The following is a 19945-nucleotide window of genomic DNA, read 5'->3' on the forward strand; positions in this document are numbered from 1 at the left end:
TTCGCCATGTTGCCCAGGTGTGTGTGTGTAGAGACTGGATTTTGCCATGTTGTGCAGGGGTGGGGTGTGTGTGTGTGTGTGTGTGTAAAGACTGGGTTTCCCCATGTTGCCCAGGCTGGTCTATTCTCAAACTACTGAGCTCAGGCAATCTGCCCACCTCAGCCTCCAGATTAAACATTTTAGAGGACCTCTAGAACACTATGCCCTGTGGAAAAAGACAAAGCACTAATTCCATACAGCTTGCCTTGAGACACATTCTCCCTTCAGTCTCATCTGTGTAATACTTATTATTCTCAAAGAAAGTGAACACATAGAGTGACATTTAAATTCTAAGATGTAACAAAACCTTAATGTTAACATTACAGAATTAAAATCTCAGAGTGTGCCACACCATAGATGCTTAATTTAAAAAAACATACTAAACAGTGAAAATGGGTGACCCAGTCCTTAGCCTATGCTTATGGAATTAGCAGAAGCAAGCTCCAGTGTCATACAATAAATACTCACTGGCACACAGTAGCTGCTCAGTAAATATTTACGTTTTTTAAACTACACAGTGAAAATGGGTGACCAGTCCTTAGCCTTTGCTTATGGAGTGAGCAGAAGCAAACTCCAGTGCCCAGTGGCTTAGTCATACAATAAATATTTACTGAGCAGCTACTGTGTGCCACACACTACGCTAGGTTCTTGGCAACAAAGACACTGTTTGGTCATTAAGAAAACATGGAAAAGTGGGGGATGCCCCCTCTCCAAGCAAGTCTGACCCCCTCCGCATGGCCTCCAACACACGGCTGCTTCCACTCTGGGCTGGTAGGTGGATCTGTTTACAGATGTTATCTCTCTCATGAATCAGCTGCAGAACCTGATGAAACAGAACACATTACAGATAATCAAAATCTCACCAAAAAACCTTACAGAAAGCAACACCGCTCTTGCTATGTATCCTCCAAGGTTAATTTTCACATAATAAAGAGGCTAATTAAACCAAACACACAAATAACCTATTCCCTAACTTTTGTTCAAGCCCCCTTCTGTTGTCCCAGACATTTCACCTAATGGCATCTCTGCTTTCAAAGAGTAGAGAGAAGAAGCCAGGCGCGGTGGCTCACGCCTGTAATCCCAGCACTTTGGGGGGCCGAGACGGGCGGATCACGAGGTCAGGAGATCGAGACCATCCTGGCTAACACGGTGAAACCCCGTCTCTACTAAAAATACAAAAAAAAATCAGCCGGGCGAGGTGGCGGGCACCTGTAGTCCCAGCTACTCGGGAAGCTGAGGCAGGAGAATGGCGTGAACCCGGGAGGCAGAGCTTGCAGTGAGCCAAGATCGCACCACTGCACTCCAGTCTGTGTGACAGAGCGAGACTCCATCTCAAAAAAAAAAAAAATCAAAGAGTAGAGAGAAGCAAGCAAGCAGAGGTCAGATTAAAGCCATGGAGCTGAATACAGGTAGTGCTGACACTAGGGTCAGCAGGCAAAGAAGGCAAAAATGGCACTTCTTTCATCTAGCTTACAACAAACTAGTCACTTTCTTTTTTTTTTTTTGAGACAGAGTTTTACTCCCTCACCCAGGCTGGAGTACAGTGGTGCCATCTCAGTTCACTGCAACCTCTGTCTCTTGGGTTCAAGCGATTCTCCTGCCTCAGCCTCCCTAGTAGCAGGGATTACAGGTGCGAACCACCACGCCTGGCTAATTTTTGTATTTTTAGCAGAGACGATGCTGCCCAGGCTGATCTAGAAATACTGACCTCAAGTTATCTGCCTGCCTCAGCCTCGCAAAGTGCTGGGATTACAGGTGTGAGCCACCATGCCCAGGCCAAACTAGTCACTTTTAAACATACCATCAGGCCAGGTGTCATGGCTCACCTCTGTAATCCCAGCACTTTGGGAGGCCAAGGCAGGAGGATTACTTGAGGCCAAGAGTTCAAGACCAGCCTGGACAACACAGCAAGGCCTTGGGTCTATTTTTTTTTAATTTTTAAAAGAAGAAAAAAGGGGGGGGGAAAAAAGATGCTATCAAAAAACTGATACTAGGGTAAAATATTTGAAAACATATTGTCAAAGGATTTGAATCAAGAATACATAGAGGCCGGGCGTGGTGGCTCACCCTTGTAATCTCAGCACTTTGGGAGGCTGAGGTGGGCAGATCATTTGAGGTCAGCAGTTTGAGACCAGCCTGGTCAACATGGTAAAATCCCGTCTCTACTAAAAATACAAAAATTAGCTGGGCATGGTGGTGTGCACCTGTAATCCTAGCTACTCAGGAGGCTGAGGCAGGAGAATCACTTGAACCCTGGAGGCAGAGGTTGCAGTGAGGCCAGATCACGTCACTGCACTCTAGCCTGGGTGACAGAGCGAGACTCCATCTCAAAAAAAAAAAAAAAAAGAAAGAAAAAAGAAAAAGAAAAGAAAACATAAAGAGAATGGAGCCCAGTCTCTCTCCTTCATTGCAAGAAAGGCCGTTTTGCAGTGGTCAAAAAATTAAAGGATATATAAAGAACTTTTACAACTGAATAAGAAGACAATCCAGAGGAAAAAAGATGAAAGTGGGGGCCAAAAGAAAGACATTTCACTGAAACCAAAAACCTCCAATAGAAGGTTTCAGATGCAGGCTACCTACTCCATGCCAGGCCCTATGCTAAGTACCTTTGACACAATACAGGCATACCTCAGAGATATCACAGGTTTGGTTCCAGATCACCACAATGACAAGAATATTACAATAAAGTGAGTGACACAAATGTTCTGGTTCCCCAGTGCAAATAAAAGTTATATTTACTCTATACTGCAGTCCATTAAGTGAAAACAATGTACATACCTTAATTTCATTATACTTAAATTTTTAAAAATATATTGAGATAGGGTCTTAGTCTATCGCCCTCACTAGAGTGCAGTGAAACCATAGCTCACCCCAACCTTGAACTCCTAGACCAAGCGATCCTCCTGCTGCAGCCTCCCAAGTAACTATGACTACAGGCATGTGCTACGATGCCCAGCTAATTTTTTTATTTAAAAATTATAGGGTCAGGCACACTGGCTCACACGTGTAATCCCAGCACTTTGGGAGGCCGAGGCGGGAGGATCACGAGGTCAAGAGTTCAAGACCAGCCTGGCCAACATGGTGAAACCCCGTCTCCACCAAGAACACAAAAATTAGCCAGGCGCGGTGGCACGCACCTGTAGTCCCCGCTTCTTGGGAGGTGAGGCAGGAGAATTGCTTGAACCCGGGAGGCAGAGGTTGCAGTGAGCCAAGATCATGCCACTGCACTCCAGCCTGGGCGACAGGGCAAGACTCAGTCTCGAAAAAAAACAAAAATAAAAATTATAAAGTTGTTATGTTGCCTGGGCTGGTGTCCAACTCCTAGGCTCAAGTGATTCTCCTGCCTCAACCTCCCAAAGTGCTGGGATTACAGGGATGAGTCACCACACCCACCCTTAGAATACTTTATTGCTAAAAAAAATGCTAACGATCATCTGAGCCTTCAAGTGAGCAATGGTGCTGGCTGCTGATTGATCAGGGTGGTGGCTGCAGAAGGTGGGTGTGGCTGTGACAATTTGTTAAAACAAGACAACGATGAAGTCGGCCACATCAAATGACTCTTTCATGAAAGATTGCTCTATAATATGCGATGCTGTTTGATAGTATTTTATCCACAATAGAATATTTATTCTATAATAATATTTTACCCCAATAGAACATCTTTCAAAACTGCAGTCCTCTCAAACCCTGCCACTGTTTTATCAACTAAGTTTATGCAATATTCTAAACACTTTGTTGTCATTTCAATAATATCCATAGCATCTTCACCAGGAGTAGATTCTATATCAAGAAACCATTTTCAGGCCAGGCACGGTGGCTCATGCCTGTAATCCCAGAACTCTGGGAGGCCCAGGTGGGTGGATCACTTGAGGTCAGGAGTTCAAGACCAGCCAGGCCAACATGGCATAACCCCATCTCTACTAAAAATACAAAAAAATTAGCTGGGCGTGGTGGCAGGTGTCCATAATCCCAGCTACTTGGGAGGCTGAAGCAGGAGAATTACTTGAACCTGGATGCCGAGGTTGCAGTGAGCCAAGATTGCAACACAGCACTCCAGCCTGGGCGATAGAGTGAGACCCGTCTCAAAAAAAAAAAAAAAAGAAACCATTTTCTCTGCTCATTCATAAGAAGCAACTCCTCATTCATTGAAGTTTGACCATGAGATTGCAACAATTCAGTCACATCTTCAGGCTCCACTTCTAATTCTAGTTCTCTTGCTATTTCCACCACATCTACAGTTATTTCCTCTACTGAAGTCGTGAGCCCCTCAAAATCATCCACGAGTGTTGAAATCAGTGTCTTCCAAACTCCTATTAATGTTGACATTTCGACCTGTTCCCATGAATCATTAATGTTCTTAATGGCATCTAGAATGATGAACTATTTCCAGAATGTTTTCAATTTACTCTGCCCAGATCCATCAGAGAAGCCATTATCTATGACAGCTATAGCTTTATGAAACATATTTCTTAAATAATAAGAATCGATCTTATATAAACTAAAAATTAAAATAATAGGGCTTGAAAGTTGAAATTACTCCTTGATCCATGGGCTGCAAAATGGATATTGTGTTACCAGGCATAAAAACAACACTAATAATCTCTCTGTACATCTCTATCAGAGCTCTGGGATGACTTAGGTGCATTGTCAATGAACAGTCATATTTAGAAAGGAATCTTTTTTCCTAAGCAGTAGGTCTTGACAGTGAGCTTAAAATACTCAGTTAACTAGACAAGCACAGTGGCTTATGCCTGTAATCCCAGCACTTTGGGAGAATGAGGGAGAAGGAGCACTTGAGTCCAAGAGTTTGAGACCAGCCTGCGCAACACAGGGAGACACCAACTCTACAAAAAATTAAAAATTAAATATTCAGTAAATCATGCTATAAACAGGTGTGCTATCATCCAGGCTTTGTTCCTCTATTTATAGAGTACAGGCAGAGATTTAACATCATTCTTAAGGGCCCTAGGATTTTCAAAATGGCACATGAGCACTGGCTTCAACTTAAAGTCACCAGCTGCCCTGGCCCCTAAAGAGAGTCTGGCTGGGCGCAGTGGCTCACGCCTGTGATCCCAGCACTTTGAGAGGCCTAGGTGGGAGAACTGCTTGAGGTCAGGTGCTCAAGACCAGCCTGGGCAACACAGCAAGACCCCACCTCTAATTTTTTTTAAAAGAAAACAAAAGAAAGTCAGCCTGTCCTTTAAAGCTTTGAAGAATGGCACTGACACTCTTCTCTAGCTATGAAAGTCTCAGAGGACATCTTCTTCCAATAGAAGACGGCTCATTTACACAAAAAATCTGTTGTTTAGTAGAACTACCTTCGTCATTGATCTTAGCTAGATCTTCTGGATAACTTGCGCAGCTTCTACATCAGCACTGTGGCTTCCCCTTGCACTTTGATGTTAGAGAGATGGCTTCTTTCCTCAAACCTTGTAAGTCAACCTCTGCTAGCTTCAAACTTTTCTTCTTCAGCTTCCTCACATCTCTTGGCCTTCAGAGAACTGAAGAGAGCTAAGGCTTTACTCTGGATTAGGTTTTGGCATAAGGCAGTGCTGTGGCTTCTTTGATCTTCTCTTCAGATCACTGAAGCTTTCTCCGTATCAGTAAAAAGGCTGGTTTGGGTTGGTGGGTTTCGTTTTTTTGTGTTTTTTTTTGAGATGGAGACTCACTATATTGCCCAGGCTGGAATGCAGTGGCACAATCTCGGCTCACTGCAACCTCTGCCTCCTGGATTCAAGCAATTCTCCAGCCTCAGACTCCCAAGCAGCTGGGATTACAGGTATGTACCATCAAACCCAGCCAATTTTTCTATTTTTAGTAAAGACAGCATTTTGCCATGTTGACCAGGCTGGTCTAGAACTCCTGACCTCAGATGATCTGCCCACCTTGGCCTCCCAAAGTGCTGGGATTAAAGGTGTGAGCCACCACACCCAGCCAAAAGGGCTGTTTTGTTTTCTTATCATTCATGTGTTCAGTGGAGTAGTACTTTTAATTTCCTTCATAAACTTTTCCTTTGCATTTACAACTTGGCTGGTTGGCATAAGAGGCCTTTCAGCCTAGCTCGGCTTTCAACATGATTTCCTCAGTAAGTTTAAACATTTCTGGCTTTTGATTTCAAGTGAGAGCTGTGCGACCTTTCCCTTCACTTGAGCACTTTAGAGGCCACCGTAGGGTAATTAAATGGCCCAATTTCAATATTGTTGTGTCTCGGGGAATAGGGAGGGCTGAGGAGAGGGAGAGAGATGGGGGAATGGCCGTCAGTGGAGCAGTCAGACCACACACATCATTTATCAGTTTAGGTCGCCGTCTTATGTGGGTGTGGCTCACAGTGTCACGAAACAATTTTAAGAGTAACACTAAACAGCAATGATCACAGATCACTATAACAGACATAATAATAATGAAGTTTGAAATACTGTGAAAATCACCAAAATATGACAGAGATGTGAAGTAAGCACATGCTGTTGGAAAAATGGTGCTGACAGACTTACTCAGAGTTGCCACAAACCTTCCATTTGTTAAAAATAACTCCATAATATCTGCACAGTACAATAAAACAAGGTATGCCTTTGTATCTATTTCACAACAACCCAAAGTAGGAGGTAACTGTTAACGCCTTATTAACCCCATTTTACAGATAAAGATGAAAAGCTGAAAACATCACATACTTGCTGGTACAGCAGTGGAAGAGCTGAGATTTGAACCTGGGTCTGTCTGAGGCAAAAGTCTGGGCTGTTTCCCAGAGCACCACACCACCTCCTTCCTGTCCGCCCCATACCACCATTACCACCCCATCACCATTATTACAACTCAGCTGCCCACTTTGTAACGAACCCTCTCTGCATAGCCCTCACGGTCCTGCAGGTGGTCTTAACCTCCGCTGAATATCAGTCCTACCTCCACTCCCACCATGGCAGATATTTTTTTTTTTTGAGACACGGTCTTGCTGTGTCACCCAGGCTGGAGTGCAGTGGTGCGATCTTGGCTCACTGCAGCCTTGACTTCCTGGGCTCAAATGATTCTCCCACCTCTGTCTCCCAAGTAGCTGGCACAACAGTCGTATGCCACCTTACCCAGCTAATTTTTTGTATTTTCAGTAGAGACAAGGTTTCGCCATGTTGCCCAGGCTGGTTTCCAACTCCTGAGCCTAAGCAATCCACCTGCTTTAACCTCTCCAAGTGTTGAGGTTATTGGTATGAGCCCCATGCCCAGACACTGGTGGACTTTAAATCTTCTAAGGACCAGTAGATCTAGAGGGTGATGCAGCAATACCCCACAGGATCCCTGATCAGGACTCCAGGTCTCTGTTGCCTCCCTACTAGGTCCAGCCTTTGGCATGCTCAAGAATACTAATATCAGTTTGTCACAGCTAACCTGATGCTCACCTCATCGGGAAAATCCTTGGGGTGGGGAGAGGTAAAACGGATCCTCATTTCAGGATCTACTCTGGAGACCTGATCCAGAAGATGAGCAAAACGAAGTCCTCCTTGCTTGGCTTTATAGTTGGTGGTAAAGCCACGGCTGAGATTGGTAGACACTGCATTGTTGAACTGGACCTCTGAATTGTCCCGAAAACTATTAACATTCTGACCAAGAAGGGTCACTTCTTTCAGCCCCTAAACATGGGAAAACATATTGGAATTTTGAAACTTTTGGGTAGCTTCATAAAAAAACACTAATTAAAAATTAGCTGCAATTAACACATCTTTTGTTTTAAACAAAAGAAAAATCAAACCTACCAAGAGATACCGATAAATGTGTTGTGTCTATAACCTGATAATTTCAAGCTTAGACATCTTACCTAAAGAGCTAAAACTCAATGAAGCCTTATGTAAAAATTAATCTTCAAAACATTATTTAGAATAGAAGAAAAACTGGAAACAAACTCAATAATCAACAATAATGGTTAATTTATGATAGATCTGTCATTTGAATGTTATACACCATGACTATATAAAGTATTCTCATCAAAAATATTTAACCTAAAGTAATCAAGCTTTTACACCTAACTTCCAGTTACCAGAATTCAGGGAGATATATTAAATGACAACATGAGGAAAAAAATCAGACAAAGGAGACTCATGTCTGATCTCTTCAAAAAGTTAATGCATCATTTAAAGCAAACAACAAAAAAATAAATAAAAGAACTGTTTTAGATTTTTTTTTTCCTCCTTCTTCTTGAGACAGGGTCTCCTTCTGTTGCCCAGGCTGGAGTGCAGTGGCATGATCATAGCTCACTGCAGCCTCAACCTCCCAGGCTTAAGCAATCCTCCTGCCTCTACCTCCCAAGTAGCTGGGACTACTTTTTTTTTTTTGTAGAGAAAGGATTTCACCATGTTGCACAGACTGGTTTTAAACTCCTAAACTCAAGCAATCCTCCCACCTCAGCCTCCCAAAGTGTCTGGCTTAGATAACTATTGATCTTCATATATATGATAACGACACCATGGTTATAAAGAGAAAAATTGTTACTCATAGGAGATGCATACTGAAGTATCTAGGGGCAAGTGTCCTGAGGTCTACAAATTACTTCAAATGGTTCAGAAAAAATACATTTATGGGTGCATGGAGATAGGTGTATGACAAAATGTTAACAATCACGTTTTTCTATTATACTAGTCTTTCAATCTGTCTGTTTGAAATTTTATATTATAGGCCGGGTGCAGTGGCTCACTCCTGAAATCCCAGCATTTTGGGAGGCTGAGGTGGGCAGATTACAAGGTCAGGAGGTCGAGACCAGCCTGGCCAACATGGTGAAACCCCATCTCTACTAAAAATGCAAAAAATTAGCTGGGCGTGGTGGTAGGTGCCTGTAATCCCAGCTACTCAGAAGGCTGAGGCAGGAGAATCACTTGAACCCAGGAAGTGGAGGTTGTAGTGAGCCGAGATCATGGCACTGCACTCCAGCCTGGGCAACAGAGTGAGACTTTGTCTCAAAAAATAGAAATGTTATATTACAAAGTTTCATAAATAATGGTTGCTAGAAAAGACTTGTTTTGTAACTTTGTTTTGACATAATTTCAATTTACAAACTGCAATATTAAAAGAATTCCCATATACTCTTTACCTAAATTCATCAAATGTTAACAATGCTCCCCATTTGTTTATCACTCACATTCAGACACTCATATACACTCTCTTTCAACACACATACGACTACATTTTTTTTTAAGCCTTCTGAGAAAAAGTCACAGATATCATATTCTTTTACTCCCAAATACTTTAGTACATATTTCCTAAAAACAAGGCATTCTCCAGGACAATCATCAAAATCAGAAATATTGATACAATACTATTATCTAATCTACTTTCCATAAATCAAATGTTACCAATAGTCCAAATAATGTTCCTTTTTTTGTTTTGTTTTTTTTTTGTTTTTTGAGACAGAGTCTTACTCTGTCACCCAGGCTGGAGTGCACTAGCGCGATCTTGGCTCACAGCAACCTCCATCTCCCAAGTTCAAGTGATTCTCCTGCTTCAGCCTCCTGAGTAGCTGGGACTATAGGCGTGTGTCACCACGCCCAGCTAATTTTTTGTATTTTTTAGTAGAGACAGGTTTCACCACGTTGCCCTGGCTAGTCTCAAACTCCGGAGCTCAGGTAATCCGCACACCTCAGCATCCCAAAATGCTAGGATTACAGGTGTGAGCCACCACACCCGGTCCAAATAATGTTCTTTATAACATTTTTTTCCCCGATCAGAATCCCAATCAAGGACCATGCAATGCATTTAGTTGTCATAACTCCAGTCTCCATAAAGGCTATTTATTTGTGTAAGTCATTCTCTTATCTAAAAAGTAGGATATACTAAATGCAATGTGAATCCTGGATTGGATCCTGGAAACGAAGTAAGACATTAGTAGAGAAACAGGCAAAATCCAAATCAAGTCTCAAGAGAGTTGATAGTAACACACCAATATTAATCTGTTAGTTTTTGTTTTGTTTGTTTTGTAATAGAGACAGCATCTCCCTGTGTTGCCCAGGCTGGTCTTGAACTCCTATGCTCAAGGCACCCTCCTGCCTTGCCTCCCAAAGTGCTGGGATTACAGCACCAAAAAATGTACCAAAGAAAGATGGTAACGCTCGAGGAAATTCTCTTTGCAACCTTCCTGTAAATGTAAAGTCATTCCAAAACAAAGAGTTTATTTATTAAAAAGTAGGATATAAAACTAAGTAAAATACACACACATATATAAAAAGACATACAAACCAAACGCAGAATGACTTAAGGAACAATTAGGGAAGTGTGAATAAAGATGAACTCGAATGAGACGGTATTTAGCAATTTTTGTTAATGTCACTGGAAGAACTAATGGTATTAAAAATATTCTTGGCTGGGCACGGTGGCTCACACCTGTAATCCCAGCACTTTAGGAGGCCGAGGAGGGTAGATCACCTAAGGTCAGGAGTTCGAGACCAGCCTGCCCATCATGGTGAAACCCCGTCTCTACTAAAAATACAAAAATGGGCCAGGTGCGGTGGCTCACGCCTGTAATCCCAGCACTTTGGGAGGCTGAGGCGGGATCACCTGAGGGCGGGAGTTCGAGACCAGCCTGATCAACATGGAGAAACCCTGTCTCTACTAAAATTACAAAATTAGCCGGGCGTGATGGCACATGCCTATAATCCCAGCTACTAGGGAGGCTGAGGCAGGAGAATCACTTGAACCCGGGAGGCAGAGATTGCGGTGAGCCGAGATCATGCCACTGCACTCCAGCCTGGGCAACAAGAGTGAAACTCCGTCTCAAAAGAAAAATAAAAATAATGAGCTGAGCGTGGTGGCGCATGCCTGTAATCCCAGTTACTCGGGAGGCTGAGGCAGGAGAATCACTTGAACCCAGGCGGCAGAGGTTGCAGTGAGCTGAGATCGCACCATTTCACTCCAGCATGGACAAAAAGAGTGAAATTCCGTCTCTAAATAAATATATAAATAAATAAATAAAATAAAAATATTCTTTAGCAGTGCATGGTAGTGCATGCCTATAATCGCAGCTACTCAGGAGGTTGAGGCAGGAGGATCACTTGAGTCCCGGAGGCAAAGGTTGAGGTGAGCCAAGATTGTAACACTGCACTCCAGCCTGGGCAACAGAACAAGACACTGTCTCTCAAAATAAATAAATAAATAGGACAGGCGCGGTGGCTCACGCCTGTAATCCCAGCCCTTTGGGAGGCTGAGGCGAGCGAATCACCTAAGGTCAGGAGTTTGAGACCAGCCTGGCCAACCTGGTGAAACCCCATCTCTACTAAAAATACAAAATTAGCCAGGTGCAGCAGTACACACCTGTAATCCCAGCTACTTGGGAGGCTGAGGCAGGAGAATCACTTGAACCCAGGAGATGGAAGTTGCAGTGAGCCAAGATTGCATCATTGCACTCCAGCCTGTGCAAAAAAAGTGAAACTCCATCTCAAAAATAAATAAATAAATAAATAATAAAAATATTTTTTAAAAACAGAAAATATCCTTATTTTTTAGAGATGCATATTTAAGGGTGAAATGACATGCTCTACTTTGAAATACGTTTTCAATAAGAAAAAAATAAATGAGGCCAGGCGTGGTGGGCTCACACCTGTAATCCCAGCACTTTGGGAGTCCGAGGTGGGTGGATCACTTGAGCTCAGGAGTTTGAGACCAGCCTGACCAATATGGTGAAACCCCGTCTCTATTAAAAATACAAAAATTAGGCCGGGTGCAGAGGTTCATGCCTGTAATCCCAACACTTTGGAAGGCCAAGGCGGGCGGATCACCTGAGGTCAGGAGTTCGAGACTAGCCTGATCAACATGGAGAAATCCCATCTCTACTAAAAAAATACAAAATTAGCCAGGCGTGGTGGTGCATGCCTGTAATCCCAGCTACTTGGGAAGCTGAGGCAGGAGAATCATTTGAACCTGGGAGGTGGAGGTTGTGGTAAGCCGAGATCACACCATTGCACTCAAGCCTGGTTAGTAATAAGAGTGAAACTCTGTCTCAAAAAAAAAAAAAAAAAAAAAAAAAAAAAACACAAAAATTAGCCAGGTGTGGTGCCAGGCACCTATAATCCCAGTTACTCAGGAGGATAAGGCAGGAGAATCACTTGAACCTGGGAGATGGAGGTTGCAGTGAGCTGAGATCACACCACTGCACTCCAGCCTGGGCAACAGAGTGAGACTCCATCTCAAAAAAAAAATGAAAAATAAAAGTAAATGAAACAAATATGGCAAAATGCAACAATTGTTAAAATTAGGTGATTGTCAGCTGGGGCAGAGGGGTCATTGTACTATTCTCTCTTTTCTGTATATTTAAGTATTTTTCATATAAAAAGATTTAGAAGACTTTTTATAAAAGCTGCTTACTTAGAAGACTTCCAATGGCTAATCATTGTTTGAATGAATAAATGGACATTCTGGTAAAGGCACAATATTCTATACTCTTTGCAACTGTAGTCTAAAAATCTAAACGACAGAAAAAAATCTTAAAAGTTACTATACAAGCAAAATTATTAAATGACTAACAGATACTCTAAAATACAAGTAAAATCTTAATTTTCCACAAGTCTGTGGCTTTGAATTCACTAACACTCACTTCAGTGTTATTAAGTTCCTTCTTTTACAGGCAAATGGCCTAGGAAGGCTGGTTAGTTTTGTCACCATCTCAATCTATTTCAACAGAATGTCTCTATCTTGAAGGAGTGAGTTTTGGTACCGAGGGAGAGCTGGAAGGGGAGAGGAAGGAGACAACTTTAGACCAGGAAGCACTTTGAGAGGTGAGGTATGGAGAATGCCTCACAGAGCAGGGGAGCAGCTAGGGGCCAAATCAGGGAACTGATTATCTGGGAGTGGGGCAAGAGAAGACAGCACTGCCAGAATGTGAGGATGAAAGCCAACTGGTGACTTAGAAGTGAAGCAGGGAGGCCAGGCGTAGTGGCTCATGACTGTAATCCCAGCACTTTGGGAGGCCAAGACAGGATGATTGCTTGATCCCAGGAGTTCTAGATCAGCCTGAGCAACATAGTGAGACTTAATCTCTACAAATAATTTAAAAATTGGCGGCCGGGCGCGGTGGCTCAAGCCTGTAATCCCAGCACTTTGGGAGGCCGAGACAGGTGGATCACTAGGTCAGGAGATCGAGACCATCCTGGCTAACACGGTGAAACCCCATCTCTACTAAAAAAATACAAAAAACTAGCCGGGTGAGGTGGCGGGCGCCTGTAGTCCCAGCTACTCGGGAGGCTGAGGAAGGAGAATGGCGGGAACCCAGGAGACGAAGCATGCAGTGAGCCGAGATCGCGCCACTGCACTCCAGCCTGGGCGACAAAGCGAGACTCTGTCTCAAAAAAAAAATAAAAATAAAAAAAATAAATAAATAAAAATTGGCTGGGCATGGTGGCACCTACCTGTGGTCACAGCTACTTGGGAAGCTGAGGTGGGAGAATCGCTTGAGTCCAGGCAGTTGATGCTGCAGTGAGCTCTGACCATACCACTGTACTCCAGCTTGGGTGACAGAGTGACAGCCCGTCTCAAAAATAAAAAATAAAAAAAGAACTGGAGCAGAGGCTACCCTGGCCCCCTCCCATGATTCCTGCGCCAAACAAGTTAGGAAGCAGGGAGACACCACTGGAAGGAAAAGCCACCATATTCCCACCTATTGTCCTCTTCTGCAGGGGTAGCAGATTCAGGCCGGGGGTAAGGAAAAGACCTCCTCAGAAGCTGAGGACCAGCTCCCAGTGGGAGGAAAAGGAACAGATCTCCTCTGTGGCTTCTGATCCGCCTTAGTCCCCTCATTTATTCTGTTCCTCAACTAGTGAGCTGGATCAGTGATAAAATGAACAATAAATCTGGGAGTTTTTCCTGGAAGAGACAAATACCTAATTCCTCGAAAACTTAGCTATGTGCCAGGTAATTAAAAACTTTTCCTCCAATTCTTCTAATAACCCTGCAAGCAAGGATTTCTTTTATTCTCTTTTCATAGATGAGGTAAATGGATTACAACAACAGTTAAATTGACATGCCTAGAAATCAAGCTAGAATTCACGCTCCATCACCTGACTGTAAACCCATGCCCTCTCCATCCACTATGCTGCCTCCACAGTGGAGCTCTGTAATTTATGGGCAATAAACCAATGATGTACACCCAAGTAGTTCTTTCTGGCCAAGCATGGTCCTAAACTTTAATAACTCAGAGACAGCACAGGCTCCAAAACTACAAAGGTTATCCTCATCCTCCCCCAAACATGCTCACAGCAAGAAAGCCTGGAGAACTCTTCACCTGCTCAGAAAGCTTCTTCACTTCCTCTAGAATAGAGGCAACAGGCCGACTCCTCTCCCTTCCCCGGGTGAAAGGAACAATGCAGTAGCTACACATGTTGTCACAGCCTCGCATGATCGACCTGGAGAAGAAAGTACCAGAACTTAGTAACAGTAGCAGGGTGTGCTGGTGTGACCCAAGGAGCAGGTCTCAGCTCTAATGGCATTATTCTTTGGCTCTGAATCCTCTTGCCACAGTGCTCACACTGGACCAATCTGATATCTAAGCACTAAAGTAGACCTTTTTTATCTTTAAAAATTGGTATCTAATCACAGAATACAAACCAAACTATAACCAGTGGGACAGTGGCCAGCCTTGAGGAAGCACAGTGGTGAGGGGCTCAAGTACACACTTACCACACCTGGACTTTCTACTGTTTTTTTGTTTTGTTTTGTTTTGTTTGAGACAGGGTCTCACTCTGTCACCAGGCTGGAGTGCAGTGGCTCAATCTCAGCTCACTGCAACCTCCACCTCCTGGGTTCAAGTGATTCTCCTGCCTCAGCCTCCTGAGTAGCTGGGACTACAGGCGCCCGCCACCATGCCCGGCTAACTTTTATATTTTTAGTAGAGATGGGGTTTCTCCATGTTGGCCAGGATGGTCTCAATCTCTTGACCTGGTGATCCACCCGCCTCGGCCTCCCAAAGTGCTGGGATTTACAGGTGTGAGCCACCGCGCCCAGCCCCTCTACTGTTTTTAAATTCTTTTTTCCAGACAGCCTAAATACATTTGTACCTATTGTTTTTATAAGTATATTATCTGGACTTTTTACATCCAGACCAGAAAAAAATAAATGTTATAAAATGTTTGTATATGTGTGCGTATAGGGCAAGGAGACTCTGGATTTAAAACACAGAATTCTGCATTTCTCACGCATTCTTGATCCAACTGCTAGATATCTAAGCTAAATCACTCTCTTTAATTCACATCCTGCACGTGAAAGCCTCAATCTATCTGAAGGAAATAATTACGGATATGTATCAAAGACGTTCACTGAAGAATTACGTAATAAATGTTAGCTATTATTTTTACTAAGCATTCCAACAAGAGAATATTATACAGCCATTAAAATAAACAGAGGTTGACAAACTTTTCTGAAAAAAAAAAGAAAAGATAGTAAATATTTGAGACTTAGCAGGCTATAGTCTCTGTCCCAACTATTTAACCTTGCTTTAGTAGCAAAAGCAGCCAGAGACAGTATGTAAATAAATGGGCATGCTTGTATTCCAATAAAACCTTATTTACAAAAAGAGGTGGTAAGCTATTTGGCAACCTCTGTTATAGAAAATTTAATGCCTTGCCAGGCATGGTGGCTCACGCCTGTAATCCCAGCACTTTGGGAGGGTGAGGCGGGCAGATCATGAAGTCAGGAGATTGAGACCATCCTGGCTAACACGGTGAAACCCCGTCTCTACTAAAAATACAAAAAAAATTAGCCACGTATGGTGGCACACGCCTGTAGTCCCAGCAACTCCGGAGGGCGAGACAGGAGAATCGCTTGAACCCGGGAGGCAGAGGTTGCAGTGAGCCAAGATTGCACCACTGCACTCCAGCTTGGGCAACAGAGTGAGACTCGGTCTCAAAAAAAAAAAAAAAAAAGGAAAAGAAAATTTAATGCCATGGCCAGGCACGGTGGTTCACCCTTATAATCCCAGGATTTTGGAAGGCTGAGGTGGGAGGATCACCAGCGCTCAGGAGTTTGAAACCAGCCTGGGCAATATAGTGAGATCCTATCTCTGCAAAAATTCAAAAAAAATTAGCCGGGTGTGGTGGTACACACCTGTAGTCCCAGCTACTCAGGGGACTAAAGCAAGAGCCCAGGAGGTCAAGGCTGCAGTGAGCCCTGATGATGCCACTGCACTCCAGCTTGGGTGACAAGAGTGAGACTGTGCCTCAAAAAAAAAAAAAAAAAAAATGTGTGAAAGAAAAAAGAGGCTTATTCCCCATCTCTTAGGCAGTGACTCACACAAAGGCAGACGTGGCACTGGGGCTTGTTTGGACTGGCATGACATCAGCATAGGTCTCGTCCAGAGAGAGTAGCACGTTGGCAGCTTGCTGGCCTGACTCAGCAATAGCCAGCAGCCGGGGAAGGTCCCGGTAGGCATCAGGACCAGCCAAAACATCCACCATTTTCTCCCTGTTGAGGATCTCCTCCTTCAACCTCTCAGCCATGCAGCCTGGAAGGGAAAAAGAAACAAGCACCTTTCCCCAAATTCACCGGGTGTTTAATGGCTTCTTATTCCACTTTATCTCTAGCTGGGATTAGAGACCAGGGCACAGAAAACTTCTCTAAAAATTGAGTACCATCCTTCAAATTTAACCAACACTCCCATACCACTGGAGCCTGCATCTTCCTATATAAGAAAATCACAGAAAAGGGTTCCAGAGCAATTCAATTATAATGCCCAGAAAAAAAATTAAACCACCGGCCCGGTGTGGTGGCTCATGCCTATAATTCCCGCAATTTGGGAGGCCGAGGCAGGTGAATCACCTGAAGTGGAGAGTTCAAGACCAGCCTGAACAACACAGAGAAACTCCGTCTCTACTAAAAACACAAAATTACCCAGGTGTGGTGGCACATGCCTATAATCCCAGCTACTCAGGAAGCTGAGGCAGGAGAATCGCTTGAACTCAGGAGGCAGAAGTGGCGGTAAGCCAAGATCTCGCCATTGCACTCCAGCCTGGGCAACAAGAGCAAAACTCCACCTCAAAGGAAAAAAAAGGAAATTCATGCTGTCCCTTCAGACTCCAATTCTATCCATAACTCTGTGCTACCATGAGCCGCATTAGACTGTAGGCAGGATATACCACTTTCTGAGCACCTATTACTTTAAGGAACTATGGAAAGCCCTTTCATGAACTTTATCTCATTTAATCCTGTAGCCTCTGGCAGTAAGTACAAGAATTGCATGGGGTATATAAGATTTCTTCAGACACTGGGAACCCAGCCTCTAAAGGAAACACTAGCAAATAAAGCCACATAGAGTCCAAGTTTCAAAACTGACAAAATGCGTAAATTACCAGATACCTAGAATCCCAATCCTCAGAGGAACCCGGGAGCGGGGCCGCCTTGTCTTCAAGGCTTTAAGCTGATGTAAACGGTTCCAGATGGTCTGCTCAGCCTTCTCCCTACAGAGATCAAAGGAGGCAAAACTGAACCAAAAATAAACCACAGAGGAATCTAAGAGAGTAGGACAGTGGGAAGAAAATAAAAACCACCTTCAACCCTTTAAATTAAGCTTTTCCAACCTGCAGCCCACGGGCCGCATGCAGCCAGGATGGCTTTGAATGCAGCCCAACACAAATTCATAAACTTTTGTAAAACATTATGAGATTTCTTTTTTTTTGCGATTTTTTTTTTTTTTTTAGCTCATCAGCTATTATTAGTGTTAGTGTATCTTATGTGTGGCCCAAGACAATTCTTCTTCTTCTTCCAATGTGGCCCAGGGAAGCCAAAGGATTGGACAGCCCCGCCTTAAATGCGTATCTACCATTTACACTTGGGGAAGGTAGATAGGGGGCCACCTGAAGAAGCAACACTTGCTATGATTTACCTTTCCTAGAATGACACCCTTCCTACACGTCTTCAAATCCTAACAAGCCTTTAAGCCAAACTCAAAAACAATCTACTTCGTAAGGCCTTCCCCAGTTCTCCTCTGTTGGAGAGTTTGTCCTTCCTTTAACTGCCCTTCAACTTTTTTTTTTATGATTCCAGATCCTAATGCCCTTCTGCTTTAACTAGATTTTTCCCTGTACTTAGCAATTTCTTTTTTTTTTTTTTTTTTTTTTTTTTGAGATGGAGTCTCACTTTGTCACCAGGCTGGAGTGCAATGGTGTAATCTCGGCTCACTGCAACCTCCAACTCCCTGGTTCAAGCAATCATCCTGCCTCAGTCTCCTGAGTAGCTGGGATGACAGGCATGCATAACCAGGCCTGCCTAATTTTTGTATTTTTAGTAAAGACGGGATTTCACTATGTTGGCCAGACTGGTCTCAAAGTCCTGACCTCATGATTTGCCTACCCTGGCCTCCCAAAGTGCTGGGATTACAGGTGTGATCCACCGTGCCTGGCCAGCAATTTATCTTTTATTTTTCTTTGTAGATACAGGGTCTTACTTTGTTGCCCAGGCTGGTCTTGAATAGCTCCCTGCAGCCTTGAACTCCTGGACTCAAGTGATCCTTCCCACCTCGGCCTCTAAGAGTGCTGGGATTATAGGTGTGACACACTGCACCCAGCCTCATTGTTTGATTTTTTTGAACTAGCATTTTCTGCCAGATGTTGGAGCTATTTGTTCATCTATCTTAGTTCCCATATCAGACTAAGCTCCTCAAAGCCAGGCCAAGGAAAAAGGGTTCATTTCTGAATCACCCAAAGCACACAGCTCAGTGTCAAGCAGCAGAGGTCTACAGAAGAAAAATGTCAGATGAATTAATTGAGGGTATAGCTGGATATGGAAACATTAACACTAGCATGTCTTGAACACAGAACCAAAGTGAGAAAGAAGGTATGTTCACCTCTGACGGATGTCACCCACCTCTATTCAAAACTCTCCCTGAGCCTATGACTACATCCTACCCCAGGCAGCTATATTATAAATATATGCCATTAGTTACAAAACAAAGCTCAGGAAGAGCTGAGTGGCTCAGCACATTCTTGGTTTCCTCATCTATAACAGCACCAAACACACAGCGTTGTTGTGATCATTAAATTTGTTCATGCATTATGTTACTCACTCAGAACCTGACACCACGGTACATGCTCAGCCGATGTCAGCCAGTCGTAAAAAGACTATCTCCACTGTGGGAAAACTGCAAGTCCTACTGCCGTGGGGCCACTGGCTCATCTCCATAGACAGCCAGGCCAGGCACTGTTAGCTGTGGCATTATTACATAAGATACATTCACTCCTAGGAAAAGAACAAATTCGCACCTGATAGAGCACGTGACAAGGAGAATCACATCTGCCTGAATGGAGAGAAAGGAAAACAAGGAAAATTACAATCTTGGAATCTTGGATATTAGCCTTGTACAGTTCCTACCCTACAGCTCTTTATTTTTTTTTTTTTTTTTTTTTTTTTTTTTTTGAGACAGAGTCTCACTCTGTCTCCCAGGCTGGAGTGCAGTGGGGCAATCTTGGCTTACTGCAACCTCTGCCTCCCAAGCAGTTCAAGCAATTCTCCTGCTGCCTCAGCCTCGGATTACAGGCGCCCACTACCACGCCCAGCTAATTTTTGTATTTTTAGTATAGATGGGGTTTTACCATGTTGGCCAGGCTGGTCTCAAACTCCTGACCTCAAGTGATCCACCCGCCTTGGCCTCCCAAAGTGCTAGGATTACAGGCATGAGCCACTGCACCCACGCTATTATTTTTCTTTAATTATTTTTTTCCTTTTTTTTTTTTTTTTTTTTTTTTTAATAGAGAAGGGAGTCTCACTCACTTGCCCAGGCTGAAGAGCAATAGCATAACCATAGCTCACTGCAGCCTCAAACTCCTGTCTTCAAGCAGTCCTGCCTTGGCCTCCCAAAGTGCTGGGATCACAGACATGGTAACCCACACCTGGACATTTTAACCATTTTTAAGTGTACAGTCCTGTGGCATTAAGAACATCTGCAATTTCATAACTATGC

At 43.5% G+C, this 19945-nt stretch overlaps 1 protein-coding gene across 4 annotated transcripts in view; it reads right to left on the bottom strand.

The window, feature by feature from the left end:
- The window catches only part of CDK5RAP1 (CDK5RAP1 mitochondrial tRNA methylthiotransferase), a 40933-nt gene that overhangs the window by 13841 nt on the left and 7147 nt on the right, over nt 1–19945 (bottom strand). For all 4 annotated transcript variants that reach the window (XM_008020998.3, XM_073007905.1, XM_008020980.3 and 1 more), the window contains exons 4-9: nt 19248–19282; nt 17347–17447; nt 16285–16495; nt 14282–14402; nt 7425–7655; nt 765–862 (exon numbers count right to left, since the gene is read on the bottom strand). In XM_008020998.3, coding sequence (XP_008019189.1) covers nt 765–862; nt 7425–7655; nt 14282–14402; nt 16285–16495; nt 17347–17447; nt 19248–19282 — 797 coding nt within the window. The remainder of the gene's footprint in view (nt 1–764; nt 863–7424; nt 7656–14281; nt 14403–16284; nt 16496–17346; nt 17448–19247; nt 19283–19945) is intronic.

Source organism: Chlorocebus sabaeus, chromosome 2 (genome assembly GCF_047675955.1).
Source record: "Chlorocebus sabaeus isolate Y175 chromosome 2, mChlSab1.0.hap1, whole genome shotgun sequence".
Classification (NCBI taxonomy): Eukaryota; Metazoa; Chordata; class Mammalia; order Primates; family Cercopithecidae; genus Chlorocebus; species Chlorocebus sabaeus.